Here is a 24225-nt window from a genome sequence, read left to right as displayed (position 1 = left end):
GGATAAAACTGATCTTTTCCGGTATAGAGCCCCTAGGACGGAACTTTATGCCGGAAAAGAAAAACGCAAGTGTGAAAGTACCCATATACAGAATACAGTAATTAAATAGGAAAAATTGGGCTGGGCATTTTCAATATTTGGTTCCGCAAAAACGGAACAGATACTGAAGACATACGGATGCATTTCCGTATGTTTTCCTTTTTTTGCGGACCCATTTACTTAAATGGAGCCACGGAACCTGATTTGCGGGCAATAATAGGACATGTTCTATCTTTCAACGGAACAGAAATACGGAAACGGAATGCATATGGAGTACATTCCGGGGATTTTTGCAGAACCATTTAAATGAATTGTTCCGTAAACAGTCCACATACGGAACGCAAAAAACGGCCTGTAAACGGGGGGAAAAAACGGTTGTGTGAAAGAGGCCTAAATTTGGTACATTTTTAACTGACAGGTACAGAAATCTACAGCAGGCATAGATAGATGTTTGCCAGACTTTGCGCCATTCTTTAGATAATAAATATGCAATTTGTTTTGTCTCCTGGGCACTAAACCAGTGGCAAATTTGAAGTTGGAAATTTTACTGCTAAAATGAAAATTTTACACATTATAATATACTACATTTTAGCAGCGAACTGTACACCAAAACCTGATGTACAGTTCTTAAAATGTAACCGTTGTTTCAGGTGACTCAGAATAACCTGCTGTGTCTGTGTGTACAATGGGAATAACATGAAAAATGACATGACTTTTGTTGTGCACTTTTGAGCAGTTTCCCCTCAGCAGACTTTCCTACTAATTCTCCCTTTTGCCTGAGTTTGTGGGTGGAGAGTAGCTGTTATGATGTCTCCTATAGACTGCACATGGAGAATACAGAGGATTGTGCTCCCCATATTCTCTATTGCATACATTCATAAGCTACAACAGTAATGGATGACATTATTAACAGTTTAGACATAAGTCCAGTGGTCAAATGAGACAGTAAAAGACTTACTAGCCACAGCATGGTCTGTGTGTCACTATATGCCTGTGCCTCTTTCTAGCAGCTAACTCCTCTTCACTGAAGACAGACTAAACAGTGAATTAAGAAATAGGCTAGGTTCACATCTGTGATGGAGGTTCTGGTAGGCAGTATTTTGTTCAGCAGAATCACGCAAATTGTAATAGAAACCAACAGATGCTATTATAGTCAGTTGAATCCATCGGGCACCTTTGGGATGGTGGCAGGTGAGCAACCTAATAAGAGAAATAAGCATTTTTCAGATAATATAAATTGTGACGTTTCTAGTACACTGGAACTACTTATTTATGAAAAGAAACATTTAAACGATAGTTATTGTTTAATAAATGTGAGCCATAATCTGTATATCAGACCAATTTTATTAGGCTATTTTCATTAGGAAAATAAATATTTAGGGGATAATGGCCAATAAAAAATGAATAGAGCACTGTTCTATGAAAACACTAGAATAGGCAGAAGGCAAGAATACACATTGTGGTTTGGACACAACATTCAGCTGTGGAATTCCCAGAAGCATAAAGTTTCCCGTTCTCGTATTGAATTTAACAACTATACTGGATTCTGGATAAAAGTATTGTTATCCTGGCACTGACTCAGTAACTAGCCATGGAGAAATATGTGGGAACTAATGTGATAAATGCAGCTTAAATGTTAAAAGGAACCTGTCATCAGCTTTTTGGGTATCCAACTGACTAGAAGTTATGAAATTACAACCAAGCTATTAGCTCAGAAATCCAAGGCAAAGGGGATATCAGTGAGAAGTAACCATGTTTACCGAGTTAACTTACATGTCTTCTGCACCACCCATGTGACTCCAGGTATCAGCATCTGCATATATCATTAAACTTATCTTTACAATCAAAGGGAAATCTACTGAAGGTAGCAGGGGCATGTTGTAATGCTGTTTACATGTCCTAACGTTTCCTCCAGTCAGTTGGATACCCAAAAACTTGATGACAGGTTTCCTTTAGGAGCATTGCAATAAAATGTAAATAATGGCTAGAGGTAGCAATTGGCATAATAAAATATAAAGGTGACCAGCAATGTGTTTATGCATGTCTATAATACAACAGGAGCATTGCTGATGTCAGTGTCTTGTTTGTTGAGTGCTTTGCAATGCTGAACAAGGCCAAAGCTGAGGCTAGCAATTGGCTCATCACCAAAAACTCACAATGAATGGCGCTGCTTCTCTTTGTTCTCTGATGGAATGAAATGTCACTGGTAGAGCTTGGTCATCATATTCTGTGAATTCCTGGCTTTGATCTGTCAGGAAAAAACACAAAAAAGTTTTGCACAGCTCACCCTGAATTTGCATAATCCAGACACTCTCATAATGTGAAGGAAAAGGCCTCACGGATGAATACCCCGAGAGACTTCAGTAACAAATTTTCAATGGATCCAGCGCCTTGAAATTTTGAATAAAACATATGGGGTCATTTATCAAACTGGTGTAAAGTAGAACTGATTTAGTTGCCCTTAGAAACCAGTCAGATTCCACCTTTTATTTTCCAAAGGAGCTGTCAAAAATGAAAAGTGGAATCTGATTGGTTGTTATGGGCAAATAAACCAGTTCTACATTACACCAGTTTAATAAATGACCCCAATAACTTTTAGTTACATGATTAAAATAAGTCCATGCTGTCCTCGCGGAAACGCATTTTGATCTTCATCAAGCCCTGGTGAGGACATTCTCCAGGAGAAATTTAAAAGGCAAATTGACCAATGCAGTGGAGAGTAAACCTGATATGTCACCACCCCTCTTCTGCAGCTGTCCGCATGAAAGAATGATTAGACGACAACAAAAATTAGGACCCCCTTTGAAAGCATGTGGTTTTTTGTAACATTTTTAATAAAAGGTTATTTCATCTCCGTTTCAACAATACAGAGAGATTAAAGTAATCCAACTAAACAAAGAAAACTGAAGAAAGGTCTTTTCAAGATCTTCTGTAAATGTCATTCTACAAAAATGCCTATTCTAACTGAGGAAAAAGATAGGACACCCTCACATTTATTCCCTCTTAAATTGGCTCAGATCTCACACAGGTATATCACACCAGGTGCACATAATTAGTAGATCGTTACTCTGCATGTTGAATGAGGCTTGCCCTATTTAAACCTCAGACATTTAGTTTGGTGTGCTCCTGACTGTTGAAGTGAGAGTGAGCACCATGGTGAGAGCAAAAGAGCTGTCAGAGGACTTCAGAAAAAAGATTGTAGCAGCCTATGAGTCTGGGAAGGGATTTAAAAAGATCTCAAAAGATTTTGAAATCAGCCATTCCACTGTCCGGAAGATAGTCTACAAGTGGAGGGCTTTCAAAACAACTGCCAACATGCCCAGGACTGGTCGCCCCAGCAAGTTCACCCCAAGAGCAGACCGCAAGATGCTAAAAGAGGTCTCCAAAAACCCTAAAGTGTCATCTCGAGAACTACAGCAGGCTCTGGCTACTGTTGATGTAGAAGTACATGCCTCTACAATCAGAAAGAGACTGTACAAGTTTAACTTGCATGGGAGGTGTGCAAGGAGGAAACCTTTGCTTTCCAAGAGAAACATCGAGGCCAGACTGACATTTGCCAGAGATAAAGTTGACAAAGACCAGGACTTCTGGAATAATGTTCTTTGGACAGATGAGTCCAAAATTGAATTATTTGGACACAACAGCAGAGGACATGTTTGGCGTAAACCAAACACAGCATTCCAAGAAAAGAACCTCATACCAACTGTGAAGCATGGAGGTGGAAGTGTCATGGTTTGGGGCTGCTTTGCTGCAGCAGGACCTGGTCAGCTCACCATCATAGAATCCACGATGAATTCTACTGTGTATCAGAAGGTGCTTGAAGAACATGTGAGACCATCAGTTAGAAAATTAAAGCTGAAGCGGAACTGGACCATGCAACATGACAATGACCCAAAACATACTAGTAAATCAACCAAAGATTGGCTGAAAAAGAAGAAATGGAGAGTCCTGGAATGGCCAAGTCAAAGTCCAGATTTGAATCCCATTGAGATGCTGTGGGGTGACTTGAAAAGGGCTGTACGTGCAAGAAACCCCTCAAACATCTCACAGCTGAAAAAGTTCTGCATTGAGGAGTGGGGTAAAATTTCCTCAGACCGATGTCGAAGACTGGTAGATGGCTACAAGAACCGTCTCACTGCAGTTATTTCAGCCAAAGGAGGTAACACTCGCTATTAGGGGCAAGGGTGTCCTATCTTTTTCCTCAGTTAGAATAGGCATTTTTGTAGAATGACATTTACAGAAGATCTTGAAAAGACTTTTCTTCAGTTTTCTTTGTTTAGTTGGATTACTTTAATCTCTCTGTATTGTTGAAACGGAGATGAAATAACCTTTTATTAAAAATGTTACAAAAAACCACATGCTTTCAAAGGGTGTCCTAATTTTTTCACATGACTGTATATATACATAATATGAAAATCTACCGGCAGCACAACTTGTGAAACAAAAAGCGGGTGCAGAGTCCAAGCACGGTAACTGGAGCTTACCCACTAGTAGACAATGAAAAAAATCGGACAGCACTCCAGACGGTTTCTTCAGTAAAGCAAGTGTCTTTAATCACCCATGTGGTGGCAGCAAAAAAGCAACGTTTCGGCTCTACATGAGCCTTTCTCATGTAGAGCCGAAATGTTGCTTTTTTGCTGCCACCACATGGGTGATTAAAGACACTTGCTTTACTGAAGAAACCGTCTGGAGTGCTGTCCGATTTTTTTCATTGTATATATATATACAGACGTGGACAAAATTGTTGGTACCCTTTGGTCAATGAAAGAAAAAGTCACAATGGTCACAGAAATAACTTTAATCTGACAAAAGTAATAATAAATTAAAATTCTATAAATGTTAACCAATGAAAGTCAGACATTGTTTTTCAACCATGCTTCAACAGAATTATGTAAAAAAATAAACTCATGAAACAGGCATGGACAAAAATGATGGTACCCCTAGAAAACACAGAACATAATGTGACCAAAGGGACATGTTAATTCAAGGTGTGTCCACTAATTAGCATCACAGGTGTCTACAACCTTGTAATCAGCCATTGGGCCTATATATATGGCTCCAGGTAATCACTGTGTTGTTTGGTGATATGGTGTGTACCACACTCGACATGGACCAGAGGAAGCAAAGGAAAGAGCTGTCTCAAGAGATCAGAAAGAAAATTATAGACAAGCATGTTAAAGGTAAAGGCTATAAGACCATCTCCAAGCAACTAGATGTTCCTGTGAGTACAGTTGCACATATTATTCATAAGTTTAAGATCCATGGGACTGTAGCCAACCTCCCTGGACGTGGCCGCAGGAGGAAAATTGATGACAAATCTAAGAGACGGATAATCCGAATGGTAACAAAAGAGCCTAGAAAGACTTCTAAAGAGATTCAAGGTGAACTTCATGCTCAAGGAACATCAGTGTCAGATCGCACCATCCGTCGTTGTTTGAGCCAAAGTGGACTACATGGGAGACGACCAAGGAGGACACCATTGTTGAAAACGAATCATAAAAAAGCAAGACTGGAATATGCCAAACTACATGTTGACAAGCCACAAAGCTTCTGGGAGAATGTCCTGTGGACAGATGAGACAAAAATCGAAGTTTTTGCCAAGGCACATCAGCTGTATGTTCACAGACGAAAAAATGAAGCATATCAAGAAAAGAACACTGTCCCTACTGTGAAACATGGAGGAGGCTCTGTTATGTTCTGGGGCTGCTTTGCTGCGTCTGGCACAGGGTGTCTTGAATCTGTGCAGGGTACAATGAAATCTCAAGACTATCAAGGAATTCTAGAGAGAAATGTACTAGCCAGTGTCAGAAAGCTTGGTCTCAGTCGCAGGTCATGGGTCTTGCAACAGGACAATGACCCAAAACACACCGCTAAAAACACCCAAGAATGGCTAAGAGGAAAAAATTGGACTATTCTAAAGTGGCCTTCTATGAGCCCTGACCTCAATCCTATTGAGCATCTTTGGAAGGAGCTGAAACATGCAGTCTGGAAAAGGCACCCTTCAAACCGGACACAACTGGAGCAGTTTGCTCATGAGGAGTGGGCCAAAATACCTGCTGAGAGGTGCAGATGTCTCATTGACAGTTACAGGAAGCGTTTGATTGCAGTGATTGCCTCAAAAGGTTGCGCAACAAAATATTAAGTTAGGGGTACCATCATTTTTGTCCATGCCTGTTTCATGAGTTTATTTTTTTACATAATTCTGTTGAAGCATGGTTGAAAAACAATGTCTGACTTTCATTGGTTAACATTTATAGAATTTTAATTTATTATTACTTTTGTCAGATTAAAGTTATTTCTGTGACCATTGTGACTTTTTCTTTCATTGACCAAAGGGTACCAACAATTTTGTCCACGTCTGTATATATATATATATATATATATATATGTACATACACATACACTCACCTAAAGAATTATTAGGAACACCATACTAATACAGTGTTGGACCCCCTTTTGCCTTCAGAACTGCCTTAATTCTACGTGGCATTGATTCAACAAGGTGCTGATAGCATTCTTTAGAAATGTTGGCCCATATTGATAGGATAGCATCTTGCAGTTGATGGAGATTTGAGGGATGCACATCCAGGGCATGAAGCTCCCGTTCCACCACATCCCAAAGATGCTCTATTGGGTTGAGATCTGGTCACTGTGGGGGCCATTTTAGTACAGTGAACTCATTGTCATGTTCAAGAAACCAATTTGAAATGATTCGAGCTTTGTCACATGGTGCATTATCCTGCTGGAAGTAGCCATCGGAGGATGGGTACATGGTGGTCATGAAGGGATGGACATGGTCAGAAACAATGCACAGGTAGCCTGTGGCATTTAAACGATAACCAATTGGCACTAAGGGGCCTACAGTGTGCCCAGAAAACATCCCCCACACCATTACACCACCAGCCTACACAGTGGTAACAAGGCATGATGGATACATGTTCTCATTCTGTTTACACCAAATTCGGACTCTACCATTTGAATGTCTCAACAGAAATCGAGACTCATCAGACCAGGCAACATTTTTCCAGTCTTCAACAGTCCAATTTTGGTGAGCTTGTGCAAATTGTAGCCTCTTTTTCCTAATTGTAGTGGAGATGAGTGGTACCCGGTGGGGTCTTCTGCTGTTGTAGCCCACCTTTCTTTCCCATTCTGACATTCAGTTTGGAGTTCAGGAGATTGTCTTGACCAGGACCACATTCCTACATGCATTGAAACAACTGCCATGTGATTGGTTGACTAGATAATGCATTAATGAGAAATAGAACAGGTGTTCCTAATAATTCTTTAGGTGAGTGTATATACAGTGGGATACAAAAGTTTGGGCAACCTTGTTAATCGTCATAATATTCCTGTATAAATCGTTGGTTGTTACGGTAAAAAATGTCAGTTAAATATATCATATAGGAGACACACACAGTGATAAATGAAGTTTATTGGATTTACAGAAAGTGTGCTATAATTGTTTAAACAAAATTAGGCAGGTGCATAAATTTGGGCACTGTTGTCATTTTATTGATTCCCAATCCTTTAGAACTAATTATTGGAACTTAAACTGGCTTGGTAAGCTCAGTGACCCCTGACCTACACACACAGGTGAATCCAATTATGAGAAAGAGTATTTAAGGGGGTCAATTGTAAGTTTCCCTCCACTTTTAATTTTCTCTGAAGAGTAGCAACATGGGGGTCTCAAAACAACTCTCAAATGACCTGAAGACAAAGATTGTTCACCATCATTGTTTAGTGGAAGGATACAGAAATCTGTCTCAGAGATTTCAGCTGTCTGTTTCCACAGTTAGGAACATATTGAGGAAATGGAAGACCACAGGCTCAGTTCAAGTTAAGGCTCGAAGTGGCAGACCAAGAAAAATCTCGGATAGACAGAAGCGACAAATGGTGATAACAGTCACAGTCAACCCACAGACCAGCACCAAAGACCTACAACATCACCTTGCTGCAGATGGAGTAACTGTGAATCGTTCAACCATTCGGCGCACTTTACACAAGGAGATGCTGTATGTGAGAGTGATGCAGAGGAAGCCTTTTCTCCGCCCACAGCACAAAAAGTGCCGCTTGAGGTGGGCTAAAGCACATATGGACAAGCCAGCTTCATTTTGGAATAAGGTGCTGTGGACCGATGAAACTAAAATTGAGTTATTTGGCCATAACAAGGGGCGTTATGCATGGAGGAAAAAGAACACAGCATTCCAAGAAAAACACCTGCTACCTACAGTAAAATATGGTGGTGGTTCCATCATGCTGTGGGGCTGTGTGGCCAGTGCAGGGACTGGGAGTCTTGTCAAAGTTGAGGGACGCATGGATTCCACTCATTATCAGCAGATTCTGGAGACCAATGTCCAGGAATCAGTGACAAAGCTGAAGCTACGCCGGGGCTGGATCTTTCAACAAGGCAACGACCCTAAACACTGCTCAAAATCCACTAAGGCATTTATGCAGAGGAACAAGTACAACGTTCTGGAATGGCCATCTCAGTCCCTAGACCTGAATATAATTGAAAATCTGTGGTGTGACTTAAAGAGAGCTGTCCATGATTGGAAGCCATACAAACCTGAATGAACTAAAGATATTTTGTAAAGAGGAACGTTCCAAAATACCTTCAACCAGAATCCAGACTCTCATTGGAACCTACAGGAAGCGTTTAAAGGCTGTAATTTCAGCAAAAAGAGGATCTACTAAATATTGATTTCATTTCGTTTTTGTGGTGCCCAAATTTATGCACCTGCCTAATTTTGTTTAAACAATTATAGCACACTTTCTGTAAATCCAATAAACTTCATTTCACTTCTCAAATATCACTGTGTGTGTCTCCTATATGATATATTTAACTGACATTTTTTATCGTAATAACCAACGATTTATACAGGAAAATCATGACGATTAACAAGGTTGCCCAAACTTTCACATCCCACTGTATATATATATTTATATCAATGGACATATATACACTGAACAAAAATATAAATGCAACACTTTCGGTTTTGCTCCCATTTTGGTATGGTAAAGAAATGAACATTCATTGCACAGGCAACAGCTCTGGTAGACCTTCCTTCAGTTCAGCATGCCAATTGTACGCTGCCTCAAATGTTGCGACATCTGTGGCATTGTGCTGTGTGATCAAACTGCACATTTCAGAGTGGTCTTTTATTGTGGGCAGTCTAAGGCACACCTGTGCAATATTTATGCTGTCTAATCAGCACCTTGATATGCCACACCTGTGGGATGGATTATCTCGGCAAAGGAGAAGTGCTCACTAACACAGATTTAGACAGATTTGTGACCAATATTTGAGAGTGATGGGTCTTTTGTGTATGTAGAAAATGTTTCAGATCTTTGAGTTCAGCTCATGCAATCTGGGAAAAAACCCGAAAGTGTTGTGTTTATATTTTTGTTCAGTGTATATACTTATAGTCACACACAGTAATATATTAACAACACTATAATACACCTAAACTACGCTAACACAACACACTCCCAACTACAATTCCAACCCACAAACTATCTAAATAACACTTACATTCACACACGTAAATAGCAGCACCCACCCACCTGGCTACACACTGTCCCTATGGGGTTAAACACAGATTGTGGCACTGCAAGGGTTAATACATGCAGGCCCGGGATATAGGCAGGGATGTAGCCGTGGGTTACAGGGAGTGGCACTACAAGGGTTAAAGGGTTAACCTGGGGTTACAGAGCAGTGCAGTGGTTAATGGTTCAGGGGAGCAGTGAAGGGGTTAATGGTATATAGCTGGGGTTCAGGGATTGCAGGGGTTAATCTGCGGGGTACATGGATCAGGTGTACAATGCAGGGAATGCTAGGGTTAATGGCAGGGGAGTGGGCTGGGTATGCAGGGATCTATGGGATTGGTGGCAGTGGGATAATGATGAATAGTGGTATCGTTGGTAGTATAGGGAGGTAATGCAGGGCAGCAGGGGTTAATAGAGATACATCTCAGCTTCTTCCTTCCTCCTTCTCCTCCTCCCTCTGAACGCTGCCTGCGCTTTCCTTTCTTCTGGGGCTGCTCCGATTAACTTCACTTCTGAAACCCCGCGGCGCTCGCTCCTGCTCGCACGCCAACAGCCCAGTACACGCTGGCCGACGCATTTATATAATATAGATAGGTCCGGCAGCACTCCTATGTCCAAAAAACAACCAATTTGGAAAGTCCATATATTATACCTTAGTCACGGTAATGTTGGTGCCAGCAGATCGGGATCCTGGCCGTTGATCCACCGTCAAAAAGCAATGTAAAGAAATCCGCAGCACTCGTCAGATAATCGTGAAAAAAATGGATTTATTCCATAAAGCAGCAAGGAAATGCGACGTTTCGACCGTTCCCGGTCTTTTTTCTTTTTTTTTGCTTGAAAAAGACCGGGAACGGTCGAAACGTCGCATTTCCTTGCTGCTTTATGGAATAAATCCATTTTTTTCACGATTATCTGACGAGTGCTGCGGATTTCTTTACATTGCTATTCGACGCATTTATATGACATCAACGCACCAGCCCACGCGTACTGGCGTGCACTTCCAGGCGGGGGGATGCTTTGATCCTCCTGCCTGTAAAGGGACCGCATACCTCTGGCGCTGTGATTACAGCACCGGAGGTACGCAGCATACAGGGGCAGGGGAGCTCTTTGTTCTTCTGTCCCTGTTATGCCAAACATCTCTGGCCCTGCCGGAGATGTTATTAAAAGGCAGAGGATCTCTATTGATCCTCTGTCTTTTGAAGTGACTGCAACTGGACAATATTGTCCAGTCATCTAGGTGGCATCAGCTGGGGGGCACCTGTACTTGGGGTAAATTATTGGCCATTTTTAGGTTATGAGTGTATATATATACAGTACAGACCAAAAGTTTGGACACACCTTCTCATTCAAAGAGTTTTCTTTATTTTCACGACTATGAAAATTGTAGATTCACACTGAAGGCATCAAAACTATGAATTAACACATATGGAATTATATACATAACAAAAAAGTGTTAAAACAACTGAAACGGCCAGAACGGCATTAATCGTGCGCACGGGAGCGCACAGCATCATAGATTACAATGATGCTGTGCATGTAGGGCCGCCCGCGGGACTATTGTCCCGCACACACGATCAATGCCACTCCGGGACATATGGCCCGCTCACTGACCGTATATCTCGGAGAGCATACGGTCGTGGGCAAGAGGCCTAAATCTGTCCAGTTCCTTGCAGCTCTCTACTTACTTGACATGCAGGAAATGCCTCAAAATACCTATTCCGCTAATTGCTGACTGAAGCGGGTGCCCTCCCTTTTTAAAATATTTAAAGGTGGGGGTAACTATAATGGAACAAAGGATACTACTTTGTAACTATTAAAAAATATATATAATTATAGCATATATGGCAAACGTCACAGGATGTCATAGTTGCCCGATAGGTGCAGGTCCCACCACTGGGACCCACATCTATTGCATAGGTATGAAATATCCTGTGGATATGTCATAAATGTTGCAGATGAGACAACCCCTTTAATACTACTGACCAATTTGATACTAGGATCATGCTGATCAGTGTCTTTCAATGTGGCACAGACAGATTCGCCAGTATTGGTGTGGATGAATTTAACTAAGTGGTGAATAGCCCATATTTCAACCACATCAAACACCATTAGGATGTATTGCAACATAGACTGCAAGTCTTCTGGCTTATATACATTACCTTTGTGGAATCTGTGGGAATATAAAGGGCAGGCTTGGACTGACCCACAGGGGTACCCCCGGTGGGCCCCTGAGCAACGTGGGCCCCTAGTCTCCCAGCCCCTGCACAAGTGTCACATAAGACAGTAGACTTACTGCACTACATACATATATACAATGTACAGCTCCTCCACCAGGCTATGTTCATATAAAAAACTTGATAGATTATTAACGAAACTCCCCAGTTTATTATTATAGAAGCAATCTCTCTCTCTCTCTCTCTCTCTCTTTGACTATATGTGGACAGCTTATTGGTTACAGTAGGAAATATATAATGTTTAATTTTCCTTCTGGTGGTGCTGCAAGGAAATTGAAAATATGCTGTCAGGTTTCTCCACAAAAGTATAACTTATCACTGCGTGTCTCAGAAGTGGACAAGCTGTAATCAGCTTATCTTCATGGGCTCATCGACCTGAAAGGATTATTCAGAGTGGACAGCATTTTTTTTTTTGCAATTTTAGACATTGAGGGGATATGCACAGGATATGCCATTAATGTCTGATAGAACTAAATCCCACTTCTGGAGGTCAAGAATGGAGGTCTACTGACCAGGTCTTGTCTGCTGATGTGGCTGCAAAGGTGGACGGATACTGTACAGTACATCCAGTGCTAGCTGACACAACCACCGATTTCTAAAACGAGGAGAGAGAAGTGCTTGCATAATCCCACGCTTTTTGTTGCAGAGGATGGCATTGAGATGGGCCCATAGACTCCTATTGAGCCTTTCTGTTGCAGCAAAGAGAGAGCATGTGTCACGAGTTGGAGGTCCCAGGAGAGACCTCCGCGTCATCAAGCAATAACATACAGCAATACGGTACAGTCATAACAGAGTTTATTGTACAAACAGAATCAAAAGAGGAAAACACAGGGAAATTGAGAGCTCTATGTACCGTCCGCACAGTGGGAGGAAAACCCCCACTGCGCCACTGTCTAGTAATACTCCAGAGGGGCGTGACTAAGCAACTCCTGGTATTCACTAGGGCCCCAGATGGTAGGGTTAGGCTTTGCCGCAGGGAGTTGCCAGGGTCCACTCTGGAGCGTGAACTAGACAGTGACAACAGGAGCAAACGGACAACAGGTACCAGAAGGTACCAACGTTACATAGGCAAACATAAACAGGCAAATACAAGCAGGCAACTAAAAACACAAGCAGGATTTCACGCAAGGGAACAGGGGTGGCAATGAGCAGAGAAGGACTAGCTCCACCAGTGGTATACTGCGTGGCCTTGCCCATAGCACTCTGCAGCAAGGGCTTGCTGAACAGAGACATATAAATACACACAAGGTGACTCAAACATAACTGGCAGAACAGATAACAGAAACACAGGAAAGAGGATGGCAATGAAAAAGTAGGAAACCCACAGAGCACAGACAGACACGGATCCCATGGGTCAGCAGCATGGGAGAGTGAGTACAAACTAGGAGCAGGACAAGACAACACACACCAGGAGAGCTGACCCAGAACTGAGGAAACCTCAGCCTTATATACAGGTTCCATGAGTGCAGCAGAGAGGCCACACCCATGGAGCAGACAGAGAGGATTAACTCCTAATATGCACACAGGGGAGTTAACCTATAAAGAACCACAAACAACACACAGGAACGGAGCTGCAGCAAGAGCATAAACAGAAGGTCACAGCCAGAGGTAATGACTGTGACAGCACGCAACTGATTCCTCATTCTAGACCCCCATTGATCAAAACTTTTGATATTTCTTTATGGCATATCAAAAGTTTTACCAAAACGCAGTGACCCTTTAAGTATGGACTACCTGGACACGTATAGTCTATGGACGGTCCAGAAGTGGTAAGTAAAAACAATCTGACATACCGCTCATAACATTTCGTCCTTTCAGCAAACACTTTATAGATGTATTTATACAATTCCTGGAGAGTGATTCCATTATTTGCCTTGCATTAGGGAGTATTGCTTGTTATTATAGACCTTAGACACAATTCTTTCAGTTGTCATGGTAACAGAGTCACGGAACCGTTGTGCTATGTACACATATATAATTTAGGCACAGGGTAGGAGGCAGTTATGCTAGATAGTAGATTTCCTAAATTGCGACAACCCCGCCTATACCTATTTGGACATATGAATTCATTGAGTAGGGTCCTCTGCTCAGGACCCCCTGCTGTAAGCCATATTAGTGCCACCACCAACACTGGCATTTACTCTAAAAGGGACTTGATCTGTCCAGTTATTAAATGGACGTCCAATCTTTGGAATGACTGATGTAAAGTAAATGTATGGCCAGTGATAGTCGGCAAACCAAATCATACCTTTTGCTATGATTTAATTCTATAGTAATTTGTAAAGAGAGTCAATCATAAACTTAAGTATTGGAATCAGTGTTTGGACCCCATGATGTGACCCTTGTGATGTGTTAAATAACATTAACTAGGCTATTATTGGCAACTTGGTTGGGCTCCCAGCATGTTAATACATAATGTAAAGACATATTCTGTCTCTTTCTAACCAATAAATTTTTATGAGAATTCTCTTGCGTTGATTCAACTGATTCACTGAGGCAAGAGGAGAATCATCTTCACCTGCATTGTGATCCCGGACTTGATATTAAACATAAGTAGTGTTGTAGTTGGATGTATATCAGGAGACAATGATCAGCTTTTAGCAACTTAGGCTATATGGTTATTAAAAGGGGTTTTCCAACCATAGACCCACAGGATACTTCATCAATGTCTGAATAGTCTGGGGGAGGGGGGGTTGGGGTGGCTAGGTTTGAAAACCTCTCCAAGATGTACCATTGGCATTCCTATCCAGTGGAACATAACTAATCGATGCAGTTGCCACATTGAACAACACAGTTTTCAACTTAATAGCTCTTGGCATGATAGTGATATCTTAATAAAAATCCACCTGATGAGAAGAATGGATGGGACTGAGCACTGATAAGGTAAGTGTCTACATTTAGCACATTGGTTAGTCACTTCTCTGTGTTCCTTCTGTCATTCCTCTAATGTGTCATACATAATGGTGGAAAGGGTTAAATTGTTATATAATAATACATTATTTTTTTCACAGGTTCACCTTTGCACAAACAGGGTTCAACCTCTTCAATAGCTGCTGAAAAATCAAGTTCCAAGATCACTGAAGTGGGGGATGAATCCCTGGGAGACTATGTAGTTGGTGAACGTGTGTGGGTCAATGGAGTGAAGTCTGGAGTGGTACAGTATCTAGGAGAAACCCAATTTGCTCCAGGTCAGTGGGCAGGTGTTGTTTTGGATGACCCTGTTGGAAAAAATGATGGCTCTGTAGGTGGAGTACGTTATTTTGAGTGTCAACCACTCCAGGGAATATTTACCAGACCTTCTAAGCTGACCCGACAACCTGTGGCAGATGGTACAGGGAGTGATTCACATTCAGTGGAGTCTTTGACAACTCAGAACTTATCATTGCATTCTGGAACTGCTACGCCACCTCTAACCACTCGAATTGTGCCACTGCGGGAGAGTGTGTTAAACAGCACCATAAAGACAGGAAATGAATCAGGATCAAACCTTTCGGACAGTGGGTCAGTGAAGAAGGGGGACAAGGATCTGCGCCTTGGAGATCGTGTTCTGGTCAGTCACTTTTTCTTTTTTTTTTTGTTTCGGTTAAAAATTGTATGTTTTAAAATGTTTGTGCATTTTGGGAAGTCCACACTACGGGTATAGTGAATGCATCATCTACATTCAGAAACAAGGAAGAGATGACACTGCAGTGACCACTGAAATGTAGGACACTGTATGGTGCCAACCCAATGATTGATCCAATCCAAGTGATGCTGCAGGCCATTTTAAGTAACTGAAATAAAACTTCAGGCATTCATCACTTGGATTGGATCAATCATTGGGTTGGAACCTTCTGCGGTTGTGCTAATTTAGACACAACACTACTGGTTCTGGATGCAAGCCACATCCAGGAAAGTACAAGGAACCAAGAAGAGATGATGCTGCAGGCCATTTTAAGTAACTGAAATAAAACTTCAGGCATTCATCATCTCTTCTTGGTTCCTTGTACTTTCCTGGCTGTGGCTTGCATCCAGAACCAGTAGTGTTGTGTCTAAATTATCACAACTGCAGAGGGTGAGCCATTATATACTATACTTCTATACCGATTATATTTACATACTTACATACCCTATGAGCGCTAGTCTGTTTTCTCTGCCAGTGCTGTTACATAGAGATGTCTGCCATAATATTCTGCAAATTTTGTTAAAGACTCCAATATCTCACCACACAAATTCAATATATTATTGCGATACAAGAGCAAAACTGTACACAGGCTCCAGTCCCCTTTACTCACATAGACAAATACCTGTCAGAGGATATAGATGATGTGTCGCAAATTTATGTTTTTCTTAACCTTGGATAAGGTTAAAGTTGGTCACCTCGAATCACATATGTGAAGCCAAGAGGACCAGCAAGGATGGATCTGTATAAATAGCATTAGGACCCTATTTCACATTGGTAGGTGAATACATTAATGTAGGTTTTTAAATCTAGAAGTGATCTTTGTTTTGAATGGTAAACAATATGATAAGTGTTGCACGGTCTTCTGGATTTCATCTTTTTAAGGGATTTAAGATTGTTTTCTAGTGAAAATGACCTCTGTAAAAGTCATTCATGAAATTCATAGCAAAGGTCTGTGATATCCATCTTCTTTTGTCTGTAAGGAGCATTGAAAGGAAATGTACCTTTTTAATAATTTGAGAGAGGCGCTTTTAACTTATCTGTCTTATCACTTAATAGTCTCATGATGATGTGCTAGCTTGCCTAAATCCAGATTTTGTCTGGAGGTGAGATTCGGTTTTCTTATGATATTTTATGCCATGCTGCGCTGTATATCCTTTTAACCAACTGCTTGGGATGGAGCTGATAAACATGATATCACACCTCAGAACTTGGTAGATTAACTAAACCGGTAAAACGGAAAATGCTGTGAGATTATACATCTTGTGGGAAGAGCAGAAAGGGCAATTGCTTTGGGGTGTCCGTAGCCGCATCTGAAAATTCTAATGTATCCCAATGACTGAGTCAAAGTCTTGTATGATTTGGGTGGTGTCTAGAGGGTGACATGGTGTCACAGAAGTGAGCTATTAATTTATTTTACCGAAAAAGGGAGAGGGTGTCCACTCAGCTCCACAAAGCAGCCCACAGCACACACACATACCGTATATACTCTCCATTGAAAATCAGTCCCAAAGTTTGATTTTGGCCCTTGTGGCCTCAGAAGGGACAGTGCTTGCCCTTGTCCATTGACAGGAAAAATAAAAAAAAGGCTCGTACACCCCTTTACATTGGTTGTGCTGATGATACTTCCAGATGATTCAGGCAATGTATTTGCAGTCTTGACGTTCTTGAGAAGCTGACTTAGACTGCAGATGTTTGTACTTTCAGTACTATATGGCACTATATTGCCACGTGGCTGTCGCATACTGAAATTGGGGAGCATAGGGAATGACGATCTCAAGAACGACTTTATAAAAGCCCACATCAGCTTAGTTATGGGTCAGATGAGTATATTAGTATGTGTAAATATATTTCTTATTCATGCAGTAAAAGAATAGTACAAGCTCCATGCATTACATTTAGACATTCACAGTAATACAGGAAGGGAAGAGCATCCTCAGCTTTGTGAGAACTAAACTCTTTACTCAGAGCACAATTTATTGAACACTTCCTTTCCCTAAATAGACCCTTCTGAATTGGAGGTCAGCATGAGTACATCCAGAGAATAAAAGAATGGCTAAAGGAAATGCCTTTTCTGCATTATGCCAAGTCTGTTATACCAGGTTTCTGTCATCTGAAGTAGATAAAACAATTCATTACAGTTTTTATATTTTTACATTTGAGCCTCGTGTTCCTATGCATATATACTGCATATATAATCATGGGAAACAGAAAGTGCACCATCCTTCATATCTATTGTATCTATCAGGACGTAATTAAGAATTGTGCAGGCCACTTTCTATAAGAAAATATCCTCTGGTGAGTACCAAAAAACACTTCTGGCTGCTACAGAAACTATCGGACAACTTGTCAACACACTCCTTAAGTGCTAAGACTTTGGCCCTGATTTACATGTGTTACAACGGCCTTGATAGGGCCTGCGCCGGACTCGTCATAAATTGGCTACCTCCAGCTCGCCGTGCTCGGAGCTGCCATAGATTTCAATAATTATTTATGCCAGTATCTGGCGTAACTAATGATTAATTATTTGGGACCTATGGCCCCACCTTCACAACACCCTGGCTCTGCAATGGGAACATACAGCATACCACCATATATACCAAAAGCAGTGTGAAAAGAACGTCTTGCCTGTTTTCTGTTGTCATTATTTCTCGTCTAGTGTTCTTTAAATCTAATGCCTGCAACCTGCCTCCATAAATAGAAGATCCATACTTACCTGCTTCCTGCTGCTACTGTCCTCCACATTGCCTCTGCTGTGTCCACGTCCACGGTCTCTAGCTTGCTTTCTTCTAGCATTGGTCACATTCGCCGCTGCAGCCAATAACTGGCCACAAGTGGCACATCACTGCTGAAGCCGGCTATTGGTTGCAGTGGAGCCTGTGACTATGCCAAGGCAGTGCCAGATGTAACAGTCCGGGGACTAGAAGTGGAGGCATTGTGGAGTACAGGGACAAGTAAGTACGGATTTTCTATTTATGGAGGCAGGCTGCAGGCATTAGATAAAAAGTCATTATTCATGGAAAACCCCTTTAATATGCATTAACTTACAATGATCTGCTTACATTTAATACATCCCCTTTCAAGCCCTGTATAAATGTTCTTCTTGGTACATCCTTATTAAATGGATAAAATAAGCACTGAGAACTAATCTGCTAGAATAAGCACACCCTACAAAGCTTGTATTGCTCTACGGACTATAGTATTTTAGTGTCGTTGCACTGGTCTTTTTCAGGCATTGAATTTCAGCATAGAAAAATATAGTCAAGGGTCTTAAGTAATTTTGTGCAGGGTTTTACTCTAAACCTGCATATAAAGCGCTCAGATTTCTGGGATTACAGAACTACAATGAACGTGAAGTCAATCTATGTTCTCCTGATAGCTTCAAGTTTCATATTGTGCTTTTTGTCCCCAGAAGTGGTTGATTTTACAATGTGGCATGTCAGCTAGTGGCCACCTAATTCCTGCAGCTGCTGATGTCTGTTAGAAAGGTATATTCAGTAATGTATACCCTGATCTAAAAGGAGAACAAATGTCTTTGTCCATAACATGTTGGGCACTACCAATACATGTGCAGTGTTTAACAAGCCACTACTATGTCATCGAAGTTGGAGCAGCATACAGTGAAACCTCTTTTAGATGACCCCCCCCCCCTCCTGCTGTGTTTGCCTCTGATCTAACTTCTTCTTCTGCATTTTGTGGTGCACTAACATGCTCAGTAGCTTCCATATTTTAATTCCATAGATTACATACTGCATGATATGCATCTCTGGGGCTATACATGAGGGACTATTTTCTATGAGGAAGGGGTTAACAAGAGTTAATTGAAGGGCATCCTGAGAAGATGCAGGTACTTAATGAGTGGCCGCCAACTCAAAGAAAAAAATATTTAAAATTCTTGAAATAACCCCTTGAAATAATAGATCATAAAATTCACTGTACCTACATGTTTTTCATTACATACTGTATATTGTGGAAGATAAAACTGTAGATAAGATTGTTGTGCTTATGTGGTGCTTCTATTAACACTGCCCTCGTTATTCCATGATACGCACTCTTACATACACATGACGTACGCCTTAAGTGTCTTCAATGGAATAAAATGTGGATTCACAAATAGATATGAGACATGAAATGCAAGTTCTTAACTCAAAACATCAGTGTTTATTCACACTTAGGCAATTGCACAAAACAGCACGTAACTTTGCAGTCTTGGTGTTAATTCACACACAATAGAAAGTTCATATAACACAAGTCACCTTGCTGGCAGTTCTGCCTCCAGTAGTCCACAGCAAGCGTTAGGGGGCCTGTTTCCCCCGCATGCGGCTCTCAGCCCTCCAGCGCGCACAAAGCCTCAGATCCCAAAAACAGAGACATCTCTGCTGAGCCCAGCTGCCTATTTAAGGACAGCCAGGTTTTGCCAAAACCCTGACCGGCACTTAACTTCGGTCCAGTATTTGACCTCACCTGGCTGGAAACCAGTCCAGCCGCACAAGCTGGGAGGAAAATACCTGCCTTTCCAGACACAACCCCTCACTGTGCCCTTTTTGTTCAACCCTGAGGGGGTGGACGCACGCCAAACAGTGCACCCGGACAGGGCATCCACGTTTCCCTGCAAATGGCCTGCTCTTTGTTCTACCGAGAACTTAAAGTTCTGCAGAGACAAAAACCATCTGGTGACCTGGGCATTTCTGTCTTTGGCCTGGCTCATCCACTTGAGAGGGGAGTGGTTGGTCACCAGGCGGAACTTTCTCCCCCAAAAATAGCGGAGAGACTCGAGTGCCCACTTAGCCAGGCACTCTCTCTCCACTATACCGTACCTGTACCCCGTTGACTTCCTGAGACAGTACAACACGAGGCCTACTTCAGAGGCATCCGTTTGTACAACGAACTCCCTCTTGAAGTCGGGCGTCACCAAAACTGGTGACCCACACAGGGCCGACTTCAAAGCGGCAAAATACTCTTCCGCCCGATCATCCCAGTGAACCATCACTGATTTTCCTCCCTTCAAGGGCCCTGTCAAGGGTGCAGCTAGAGTAGCAAAGTGGGGAACAAACCTCTTTAATAGCCCACTATTCCCAGGAATGACTTTATTTAGTGGTGACAGGTCGGGGCCAACTCCGTATTGCCTCTATTTTATTCACTTGGGGTTTGATGACTCCACGCCTAATGACATACCCAAGGTACTTTGTCTCTTCTAACCCTATCGCACATGATTTTGGGGTTAGCGATTAGGCCAGCTTTCCGAAGGTAGTACAGCCTGCACTTTGGGTAGGTGAATTTTCCAGTCGGTACTGTGGATGACAATATTGTCCAGGTAAGCCGAAGCGTACCGACGATGTGGATGAAGCACAATGTCCATTAGTCGCTGAAAAATGGTGGGGGCGCCATGCAGACCAAAGGGTAAGACCTTATATTGATACAGCCCCTCAGGCGTGATGAAGGCAGTTTTCTCTTTGGCAGCCTCCGTTAAGGGCACCTGCCAGTACCCTTTGGTGAGGTCCAAAACAGAAAAATACTGGGCTTGTCCTAACCTCTCGGTAAGCTCATCCACCCGGGGCATGGGATATGCATCAAATTTGGAAACCTTGATAAGTTTTCGAAAGTCATTACAAAACCGCAATGTCCCGTCGGCTTGGGTATCAATACTATAGGACTGGCCCACTCACTTTTTGACTCCTCAATGACGTCTAGCTGCAACATTAGCTGCACCTCCTCCGATATTCCTTGTTGTTGAGCCTCGGGTACCCGGTATGGTTTTAATCTGACTTTTGCCTGAGGCTCAGTGACAATGTCATGCTGGATTATGGAAGTTTGTCCAGGGAGGTCCGAGAACACATTCGTGTTCCGACTAACGAACTCCTTGGCCTCCTTAGTCTGTTTAGAGGAGAGGCTGTCAGCAATTTTTACTGACAGAGGGGCCGGTACCTCTTCTCCTAGAAAACCCGGCCGCGGGCTGTCTTCTGTACAGGTTTCCCTATCTTTCCACGGTTTGAGTAAATTCACATGGTAAACCTGCTTTGACTTTCGCCGCCCTGGCTGTTGTACCTTGTAGTTTTCATCTCCAATTTTCTCGAGTACATCGTAGGCCCCCTGCCACCTAGCCAGGAACTTATTGTCCACAGTTGGCACCAGAACCAAAACCCGATCACCCGGGTTAAAGATCTGGACCCGGGCCTGACGATTATAGACCCGACTCTGGGCTCGCTGAGCTGCCTCTATATGCTCCCGAACAAGAGGCAACACTGTCTCCATCCAATCTTGCATCTGGGTATCGTACTCAATGACACTTTTATGTGGAGTGGGTTGTTGTTCCCACGCCTCTTTGGCCACGTCCAAGAGACCGCAAGGCTGTCTGCCATATAGCAGTTTGAAAGGGCGAGAACCCAGTAGAAGCCTTTCGCACAGCAAATATGAGATAGGGCAGAAGGAGGTCCCAGTGTCACGGCTGAGGATGGGGAAAACCCTCAGCCGTGCGATGCCAGAAGATGATGGTCGCTGCAAGGCAAGGACAGGAATCAGGGAGCAGGTCACCTCCTATCACATCCCTAATTCTGACCCTGTCTCCTAGCCGTATGAGCCGACCCTGATGGTAGGAGGGCTCATACTCTGGAACCTAAGATTCCTACTAGCCCTCAGGGTGGGCCTCAACTTGGAGCAGAGTAAGACGACCTGTTCCTCCTAGTCACAGAGGAACAGGAGTCTCACTGGCCAAGCTACATAGAAAGGGGGACATAAACAACTTATGGCAATGGCAGGTAAAGTACAACACCTACCTGCTACAGACACTGTCATGGTCTTACCTCCTTGCTGTTCTCCTTCGTTTGACATGTGCTGGCGGCCATCTTGGTTTCTGGGTTTCTTGTAGCCTCCCACCCTGCGGCTCCTCCTTCCCACTGGGAGGAGCTGGATGCCTAGCTCATATATATAGGAGGTCTGTGGCTTCAGTTCCCTGCTTGGTCCTCCTGTGCTCACATGCTTCTAAGACTGCTGCTGCTTCTGGTTCCTGATCCTGGCTTCGTCTGACTACCCTGCTGATTCCTGATCCTGGCTTCGTCTGACTACCCTGTTGGTTCCTGATCCTGGCTTCATCTGACTACCCTTCTGGTTCCTGATCTCTGGTTTCGCAAGACCCTGCTTCGGTTTAGCCATCCGTTTGGACTTTTGCCTTACAGCTTTATTTTCAATAAAGCCTTCTTATTTCCACTCATCTCTTGTTGTACGTCTGGTTCATGGTTCCATGACAGACACAAAGCCTGGAACCCATGCAGAAGCGCTGCTGTCCACAAGAACACAAAGGGACACACCACACATCACACAGGAACCCAGGACCATAAGCTGCAATAAACAAGCAGACCAAAAACACACCTTCATAACATCATGAATAAGATAAACTTATGACCACAAGGGTGGCCCTCGCTGTCAGATGTTATAACTAGGAGGATAACTCCAGCTAACCAATGCTGAAGTACCCCTCAGACTACTGATCTTAACTGAGGCTAAATAGCCCATGTAGCCACACCCACACTCAGACACACCCAGTGTTCAGACAAAGAAGGGAGTTAACCCTTCCTACACCAGGCAAAGGATGAAAACCACTTAAAGGGAAAAGTGCACACATAACTCAAACCCCGTGCACACCAGACATAGAAAAGATACACCTAACAAAGACAGGTTGCTAGGTGCAACCGCATGCACATTGCAGCAAGCTGCCTAGCAACAGCTCATACTGCTACTGCGACATACAAAATAACATGTTGCCAGCGGCAACCACAGCAACATACTAGCGGCCCTCACCTGTGGTTGAACAACCAAACCAGACCGCAGGCGGTTCAGGAGTCACGAGCATGACCATGGTCGTGACACCCAGTCCTTCCCATCTTTAGACACTACCTTTTTCAACATATTTTTTAATGTTTGGCTAAACCGTTCTACCAGACCATCCGTTTGCAGATGGTAAACCGACGTCCGTAGTTGTTTTATGTGCAGCAATTTACAGAGTTCCCTCATCACCTTGCACATAAGAGGGGTCCCTTGGTCGGTCAGAACCTCTTTACGTAGTCCTACTCGGGAAAACATTTCCATTAACTCCTTAGCTATAAGTTTGGCCGAGGTATGTCGCAGTGGCACCGCCTCCAGGTACTGAGTGGCGTAGTCTAGAATCAGTAAGATGTGTTGATGCCCTTTGGTGGACTTCGGTACTGGGCCTATGAGGTCCATAGCTATTCGGTCAAACGGAACTTCAATAATTGGGAGAGGTACTAGGGGACTACGGAAATGTGGCTGGGGGCTAGTTATCTGGCAGGTTGGGCAAGACTTACAAAACTCTTCCACTTCTTTGAATATGCTGGGCCAGTAAAACCGCTGTAGAATACTAGTTTTCTGCAGCCCCAGGTGACCCCCGAGAATGTGTTAGTGGGCTAAATCTAACACAAGCTTGCAATAAGCCTTGGGGACTACCAACTGTTCAATAGGCTCACCCCTTAGTTGGTTTACCCGATACAACATATCCTGATGAACTACAAAACAGGGAAACACTGACTCTGCCCCATCTACCATTAACACATTTTCCCAGGCTCGGGAAATCAGTCACTCTGACACATCAAACTTATTGAGATTTTCACAAGAAAAACAATGGTGTGCTTGGTTTTATTTCTTTATTCTAATGCTAGCACAGGCTTCCAGTATCCGTAGTTTCAGGTGCTGCACATCTTGTATCTTCACAGCATATGCTGTGAAGATATGAGA

The 24225-nt window shown here is 42.8% G+C and overlaps 1 protein-coding gene across 3 annotated transcripts in view; it reads left to right on the top strand.

The window, feature by feature from the left end:
* The window catches only part of CLIP2 (CAP-Gly domain containing linker protein 2), a 141267-nt gene that overhangs the window by 64558 nt on the left and 52484 nt on the right, over positions 1 to 24225 (top strand). For all 3 annotated transcript variants that reach the window (XM_044285221.1, XM_044285220.1, XM_044285219.1), the window contains exon 3: positions 14831 to 15369. In XM_044285221.1, the coding sequence (XP_044141156.1) occupies positions 14831 to 15369 (539 nt within the window). The remainder of the gene's footprint in view (positions 1 to 14830; positions 15370 to 24225) is intronic.

This window comes from Bufo gargarizans, chromosome 3 (genome assembly GCF_014858855.1).
Source record: "Bufo gargarizans isolate SCDJY-AF-19 chromosome 3, ASM1485885v1, whole genome shotgun sequence".
In the NCBI taxonomy this organism is placed as follows: Eukaryota; Metazoa; Chordata; class Amphibia; order Anura; family Bufonidae; genus Bufo; species Bufo gargarizans.
Note: the sequence above shows the minus strand (reverse complement) of the source record. Positions and strands in the feature narration are given on the sequence as shown.